The sequence below is a fragment of the Lipotes vexillifer genome, unplaced genomic scaffold, assembly GCF_000442215.2.
Source record: "Lipotes vexillifer unplaced genomic scaffold, Lipotes_vexillifer_v1.1 scaffold53, whole genome shotgun sequence".
In the NCBI taxonomy this organism is placed as follows: Eukaryota; Metazoa; Chordata; class Mammalia; order Artiodactyla; family Lipotidae; genus Lipotes; species Lipotes vexillifer.
This window is the reverse complement of record NW_006791814.1, coordinates 3,088,453-3,096,095: the sequence shown is the minus strand read 5'-3', so window position 1 is coordinate 3,096,095 and position 7,643 is coordinate 3,088,453. Positions and strand designations below refer to the sequence as shown.

The 7,643-nt window shown below is 46.8% G+C and overlaps 1 protein-coding gene across 2 annotated transcripts; it reads right to left on the bottom strand.

Annotated features, from left to right (window-relative positions):
• Positions 1-380: 380 nt before the first annotated feature.
• Positions 381-4,042, bottom strand: SRSF6 (serine and arginine rich splicing factor 6). Of its 2 annotated transcripts, XM_007464747.1 has the most exons (6): positions 3,803-4,042; positions 3,428-3,576; positions 1,987-2,111; positions 1,630-1,838; positions 1,322-1,405; positions 381-1,216 (listed from the first exon to the last, which is right to left on the bottom strand). In XM_007464747.1, exons 1-6 carry the CDS (start codon positions 3,907-3,909, stop codon positions 853-855), a joined length of 1,038 nt encoding a protein of 345 aa, XP_007464809.1. In that variant the 5' UTR covers positions 3,910-4,042; the 3' UTR covers positions 381-852. The 2 variants fall into 2 exon arrangements, with proteins under 2 accessions (XP_007464809.1, XP_007464810.1); XM_007464748.1 differs by lacking the exons at positions 381-1,216; positions 1,322-1,405; positions 1,630-1,838; positions 1,987-2,111 and adding an exon at positions 2,571-2,722 and having other exon boundaries at positions 3,803-3,909.
• Between the last annotated feature and the right edge of the window lie 3,601 nt (positions 4,043-7,643).

Sequence of the window (7,643 nt, the reverse complement as noted above, 5' to 3'; positions counted from 1 at the left end):
ATTACAATGACCACTTCCAGAAAGTGGGATTACCAGGCTAGATAAGATCCCAAGTAACAGGAACTATTTTTTGAAGAGTTCAATCAATTTAAGTTTGAAAAAGGTTTCATTATTTAAAAAAATCTATTAATTTAGGCAAAATTGTATAACAGATCGACTATAAAATCTTTTATTTTTAACTTAACCTGTTTAGGGGGCCAATATGACTTTGGCAAATTTGAATAACAGGACAAAATAATGTTATCCAAATTGAATAATTTATTGCTGGTCTGAGACTTGCCTTGTTTTACACTTAAGTAGGATTTACATTACTTCCACAGATAGCAGATAATCAATATTTAAAGGAATTTAAGAGTGACCTATTCAATAAGGCAATCATCTTGGTAGCAAACTTTTATTGAAATCTTACATAACTCAAGCTTTATAAAAAGCCAACATAATTGGAAATTGGGTTCTCCCTCTAAAGACTGAAGTGTTCAAAGCTTGAAACGGTTAATTTAAAATTAAGCAAACAAATATAACAATGACAGAAACCCCTGCAGCAGATGCTGCTGAAATACTTAAAAAAAAAATCTAAATGAGCTTAATCTTTACAAAAGTTATTTTAGCTCAAAAGCTATAAAATCAAAGTTATTTTAATTCTACAAAGGGAAAAGATCTTTGACTTCATGCCATTTCTTTAGAACCACCTCATCTTTTTCATCAAATTTGGCTACAAATCCAATTTTTGTATGCCCCTGTTTTCGGGAGACTCTTCTTGCAGAAGAGGCCAAGTACAAACGTGGAAGAGTAACTGCCTAAGCAAGTAGGAAAGTGTTCCGTAATAGTGTGCAAAGAATGTAGAGTTCTGGGTTAATCTCTGGAACTCGATCTGGATCGTGACCTTGACTTTGAATGAGATCTAGAATGGGATCTTGAAGCTCTTTTTGGTGGAGGGGACACAGAACGGGCCTTTGAGGGTGGAGCAGGTAGGGGTGAATTGGAACGAGACTGGCTCCTTGATCTGGATTTCGACTTTATATCACCTTTCCCATTTTCTTTGGGGGAACGAGATCGAGAACGAGACCTGCTTCGAGATTTCTCATATTCATCCTTCGACCTGCTCCGAGAGCGCGAACGGGAGCCTCGATCAGACTTAGGTTTAGATTTGCTTTTTGATCTAGATTTCCTGCCTTTTGAACGAGAACGTGATCGACCTTTGCTCCGAGACCTGGATCTAGACAATAAAAGCCAGATTTTTTTTTCAGTACCTTGCCAAACACATAAGCACTCTATAAACATAAAGTATGTAATTCAGAAAAACACTCAAGGACACATTTACCGGGAGCGACTTTTTGAGATACTTCGAGATCTACTGCGGCTGCTCCTACGACTCCTACTTCGTGACCTTCTTCTAGACCGTGACCTGTAACAAGAAACGTAACAATAAATCTTTATCTCAAGACATCTTGATGTGAATGTTTGTATAATTTATGAAAAATAGACTAACCAACAATTGCTCTGATGATGCAACAAAAGAAACTAAGAAATGACCTAATTTCAAATAAGCAGTAATTGAAATACTGCTGATTGAATTTTATTTGTGGCAAATACTGTTTCCTCCCTTCTCCATATCCTTCAATAAGTTACCTTGATCTGCTTCCAGAATAAGACCGCCTGTGGCTTGTTCGTGGTTTATCTTCAATTAGTCTAATATTTCTCCCATTGATTTCCGTACCATCCAGCTTATCCAAAGCACGCTTCATGTCAGAGTAGGAGCGAAACTCAATGACGCCTTCATTTGTGCGTTCTTTGTGAGCATCCGCATAGGTTACTTCACCTGCTTGTCTCATGAAATCCTAAAAAGAGCAACAAGACTGGTCAGATCCCAAAATCTAAAGAAAAAACAACTATGCATTAAATCCAATCCTCAGAAATAAAAAAGCAATACAAAACCCTACCTTTTAACCATTAGTCATATCTTTTTTACCTCGCATTGTAACTTACCTTTAAATCTTGCCAACTGCAACGACTAGAAAGATTTTCTACAATAAGCCTGAATTCTGTGCGTACAGGTGGTCCATATTTGTCTCTGCCAGAGGTTCTCCGACTGCTGTATCCACCTCCACCACCTTTATCACATGAAGAGAACAATTAGATGCTTTGTAGTGATAGGGATACATGTTTCTGAAAGTTAGTACAAACATATCAACTTTTATTTACTGGAGTAGGACTTTGCTACTATATTGCTAAACCTTTGATACAGTTGTGATTTGCCATAAATTAAATTAAGGGCAAGTCAAATAGACTAAATCCAACTAAACTCTCCTACATTCTGTTAGAAAGTGACTGCTCCTTTATTCAATTTACCTCGCTAAGTTTTATTTTACAGAACATTGTAAAATATAAAACTTAACTGATTACATGCATTTCTACATTTTACAAAAATGTTTACTAGTTACACTAAGTACTTACATCACAGTGTGAGGTTTTTGGTGGTGGTTTGGCCACAAAACACGCAAGGTAACAGTCACCTAGTTCAGATTAACCAGTTTTGTCTAACCCTTGGAATCCTCACCATCACCCTGCGTCTAATGGCAAAAGGCTGCTGTCGTCATGGCTTCCGGTAAGGTCAGCCAAAGGGTCATAGGGCAAGGGTCACACAATGTATGGAAAAGCCAAGGCCAATCAGGAAAGGCAGTCATCTTAGCCTCAGTGGACACAGCCTCAGCCCCATTGGTCACTTTCAAATTGAAACATCAAGGACTTGTTAAAAAGTTTGAATTCAACATGCAACAATTTCAACATCAAACATTTAACATAACCAAAAATCCCCCCACCTCCTCCCAATAACATGCCCCAACTAGTTCCAATACAGCATAAAGCTCATTTAAATCTACTTTGTGGTAGACTACCACATTACTTCTAAAGAATATTTCCTTTGGCCCCCGCCAACTTGAATAACATCTCAATAAGTGAACTTCTCTGCTTTTCCTCTTAGAGCTGATCTCACCACCTTGTTTCCTAACAACCCCACCTCCACCCCAGCCTGTCCCCAAACTTCTAGGCTAAATCATTCACATTCCCAGCTAATGCACTGACAGGTAAGTAAGGGGCATGCAACAAATACAGCCATCCCTCACTTCCTCCGTAGGCAGAGCCCACGACAGTGCTGACAGGGGCCCAGCACGTCACCCCCTCCCAACTTAGCAACCCCGCCCCCAAACACCCAAACCCTGGCTAGGCAAAACCCCCCACCCAATCCCCGCGCTCCGGCGTCCCGTGTCTTCACCGGGCAGGCGTGAAGGCAGCGGGCCCCGGGGACACCCGAGTCAAACGACCCCGGCCACCGCACCTGCCCGGCTGGGAGGCCCCACCCCGGCCCCCCTAAGCCTGCGCCCGCCCCCCGGGGTCCCAAGGACGCGGAGCGCGCGGGGGTGGGACTCACTGCGGCTTCCGTAGCTGTAGCCGTCACGATCGCGGCGCGGGCCCCGGGCGTGCTCCACGATCACGCGCTCGCCGCAGAGCTCCTTGCCGTTCAGCTCGTAAACGGCGTCGTCGGCGTCGCGGGAGTCCTCGAACTCCACGAAGCCGTACCTGGGGGGCGGTGCGAGGGCGGGAGACCGGCGGGAGTCGTTAGGCCGGGGGCGCGCACGCACGCGCCCCCGCTCCCCCCGCGCGCTCCCGCAGCCCCGTGCCGCCGCCATCTTGGCGGCCCTGCCACGCGGCGCCGCGGCCTTGGCCGTCTTCTCCTTCCGCCGTTGCCCTGCCGCCGCAGGCCCGGGGCGCTGCGGGCGGACGTGGGCACCCAAGCCCGACTCACCCATTTTTAAGGTCTATTTCGAGAAGGCGGCCATAGCCACTGAAAAAGCGCTGGATGTCCTTCTCCCGGACGTTGTAGCTCAGGCGTCCTATGTAGACGCGCGGCATGTCCGTGGCGGGCGAGGGGCCCGAGGGCTGGCTGTCGAACGGCTGACCGCAAGGCAGAAGCCGCGGTGCGGGTGCGGGGACGGCGAGAGCCCGGACACACACCTCCCTCCGCAGCGGCGGCCGAGTCCAGCCACACAATGGTGCGCGCGCGCCTGGGCTACGCTATAAGGGCGGGCGGCTGTGGGTGGGGCCCGGCGTGTGGCGTCAGCGCGCTGCACCTACCCTCCCGCGCTTTAACCCGGAGCGCTGGGCGCGAGGGTGACTTGCGAGTTCTTCGCCCGCCAAGTTTCGGGGGAGTGAGGTTCTACCAGCTCATCGAATTTTCTCCACACATCCTTGTAAACGTCGTATTCCGTCTCCAGCCGCGGACTTGTTTTCTAATTTGTACTTAAAATAAAAAAACGAACCGTTCCTCTGTGTGATCGCTCCAGGACTGGCGCTAGGAGAATCCCCTTTTTCATTGGTTCTCGAGGTTGTCATAATAGGCCTCCGCGGTCTCTGATTGGTCCCGGGAAACGAGGCTCGAATTTTCTCCGCGGGTCGTTCGGCTCACGCTCGGCTGGTGGGGAAGGTGCTTTCGGACACAGTCGATTAGGTACCCTTTTCCACAGCGTCCGAGGTTTGCGCTCCGAGGTCGTGGGGACCCGGCCGGGCGCGCACAGCCCTGCTGGCTTCTATCCCTCTTGGTCTCAGCCGTCATCGTGGTCTCACAGCCGTCATCGTGGTCTCACTTCACCGCCTCCCTGTACGTCCACCTCTCCTTCCATGGGTCTTTCTTGGAGCACTGGCACCTGGAGCCACCTATAGATTGAGGTGTATATGGCAGTCTCACGCTCGCTGTAATTGCCGACGAAAGGAGCAGGGCCAAGGCCTCTGGCCCAAGAAAGTTGAGCAAGACCTGGCAGTCCTGCCCCAGAGGTACGCTCATGTTCTCCCCACTGTGGAGAGTCCGTTGTCCCAACGCGATCCCTTCCCCCATTGGTTTGGAAGGCATCTTAATCTATGTGGCAGAAACGCACATTTTGGAGTTTATCACTAGAGATGCCATTTAAAGCTGGAGAACTAGAGGAATAAGTTTAAGTGGAGAGCAGAAGACCCTGGAGTCCTCTGAAACTTCAGTTCAGGAAAAGGTGCTGGGAAGAAGTGACCAGAGAGGTGGGAAGGAGAGCTGGAGGGCGTGGTGTCACACAAGCTGAGAGGAAATGGCATCACGGGGATAATACTGGCTGTTTAGGTATCTCCGTATATTCCAGCTCTTCGTGAGTGGTGCAACCTTGGTATTCTACAGGATCTGTTGAAAGGGGGCGATTTTGCCCCCACCAGGGGACGTTTGGCAAAGTCTGGGGTCTGTTGGCTGTCACGACTAGGGGAGGGGGAGTGTTAATAACTGGCATCTGATGGTAGAGACTACACTGTCTGTGCTTAAAGTTAGGTAAGTAAAATATATAGGTGGATCTTAAAAAAGTTGTGTGTGTGGCATATAGTAATTAGGGAAAGAAGAATTAATGGGATAACATTTTTTTCACTCATTGAATTGTCAATATTTTAAAGTTTGTTCAAATTCATTGTTGGAGGGGAATTCCCTGGCTGTCCAGTGGTTAGAACTCCATGCTTTCACTGCCTTGGCGCACAGGTTTGATCTCTGGTTGGGGAACTAAGATCCCACAAGCCACGCAAAAATTCATTGTTGGCAAGAGGTGAACCAGGAAATGCCACTCTGAACATTCCTTTTGGGAAGGTAATGGGGTGGTACTTAGAAGCATATGGGGAGTGGGGTGTCACCTCCTCTCTCCTTTCAGTTCATTTGCCCAAAGAGAAGGATGTAGCTGACGTTGTCCTCCACACTCTCTCACCTCTCTTCCTCCAGAGCCCAGTGACTACTCCTTTTTTTTTTTTTCGGTCGCGCAGCAGCATGCAGGATCTTAGTTCCCCGACCAGGGATTGCAACCATGTCCCCTGCAGTGGAAGCACGGAATCCTAACTACTAGACCGCCAGGGAAGTACCATCCACTGACTACTCTTAACAAAAAATTGGAATTGCCTAAGAGGAAACAGTCTCACAGCATCATTGAAGGGAGTGTTGGGTCATCAGCTTTCTGTGGAGTCTTGCTGATAATCTAACTCATCTCTGTTGATATTTTGGAAGAACAACTCAAAGGAGAAATGATGGATGTACAGCATGTGGCGGTGTCTGAAGTGTCTATAAACATGGTGGCAGATAAAGATCACTGCTCATTTGAAAGTTGTGGAGTTGCTGACAGGAGTCTGTCAGAAAGAGAGGGAGAGGAGCCTCAATCTGATACAGAAGAGAGTTAATAACTTCAAATCCATAATTACCCAGATTGTAAAGTACAGTCTGGAGCAGGGCATAGTTGTGATTTTCAGTCCAGTGGGTATTCTTACTTTTGGAAACCAAAAGTATTTCCCAAGCTTTGAAGTGATGTAAGCTGGATTCTGATAGGCTGTCTTATGTTTGAAAAATTTATCAATCCAGAGGCTGTCAATTTGAATGGATTTTGGGAAAACATGGCAACTCAAGAGGGTGGAGTGCAATGACTGTGGCAAACTATGGCCCCAGACCAAATCAGGCCTGCTTTCGGGTTTTGTAAATAAAGTTGTGTTAGAGCACCGCCACACCCTCTTACTTACCTAGTGTCTGCTCTTAAGCCACAACAGAGATATTGAGTAGCAGAGACTGCCCGCAAAGCCTAAGATATACACTAGTTGGTTCTTCACAGAAAAAGTTTGCCTACCCCTGGTCCATGTTAGGGACTTGTAAAGATTCCTGTGGTATGTTGTTAAGTGAGAAAGGCTAGTTTTAATATATGCATGACCCTATTCTAATTTTTTTTTTTTTTTTTGCTGTACGCGGGCCTCTCACTGTTGTGGCCTCTCCTGTTGTGGAGCACAGGCTCCGGACACGCAGGCTCAGCGGCCATGGCTCACGGGCCCAGCCGCTCCGTGGCACGTGGGATCTTCCCGGACCGGGGCATGAACCCGTGTCCCCTGCATTGGCAGGCGGACTCTCAACCCCTGTGCCACCAGGGAAGCCCTGACCCTATTCTTATAAACAACAACAATCACCCCAAGCCTCAACCCTATATATGAACATATATGTGTGTAAGGGTTGGGTTTGTGGTTGTCTTTGAGCGTCCGTGGGGGTGAGTCCTACCCAATCATGTGCCTGCTAATCCTCTCCTAGCGTTCCTTACTCCTCCTCCCACTTGCTTCTTACTGTACCTTGAATGTGCCAAGCACCCACCCACCACAGGGCCTTTGCCCTGACTGTCTCCCAGTATCTGGAGCTCTCTTTTCCAATGGTTTGTTCCCTCATTTCTGGTTTCTGCTCAAAATCACCTTATCACTCTTCTAACTACTCACTTTATTTTTTCCCAGTTTTATTGAGATAGTATTGACATATAATACCTGTAAGTTTAAGATGTAAAATATGATGATTTGATACATGTATATGTTGCAAAACGATTACCACAATAAGGTTAGTTAAGACCTAAATGTAAGGCCAGAAACTATCAAACTCTTAGAGGAAAACATAGGCAGAACACTCTATGACATAAATCACAGCAAGATCCTTTTTAACCCACATCCTAGAGAAATGGAAATAAAAACAAAAATAAACAAATGGGACCTAATGAAACTTAAAAGCTTTTGCACAGCAAAGGAAACCATAAACAAGACCAAAAGACAACCCTCAGAATGGGAGAAAATATTTGCAA

What these genes read in the sequence shown, in the direction of transcription:
- SRSF6 (XM_007464747.1), bottom strand. Translation starts at nt 3,909, where the DNA reads ATGCCGCGCGTCTACATAGGACGCCTGAGCTACAACGTCCGGGAGAAG. An exon ending in GCAGTTGGCAAGATTTAAAG is followed by an intron (nt 1,839 to 1,986) that starts GTAAGTTACAAT and finishes TGCTCTTTTTAG; the next exon opens with GATTTCATGAGACAAGCAGG. An exon ending in ATCTCAAAAAGTCGCTCCCG is followed by an intron (nt 1,217 to 1,321) that starts GTAAATGTGTCC and finishes TTTATTGTCTAG; the next exon opens with ATCCAGGTCTCGGAGCAAAG.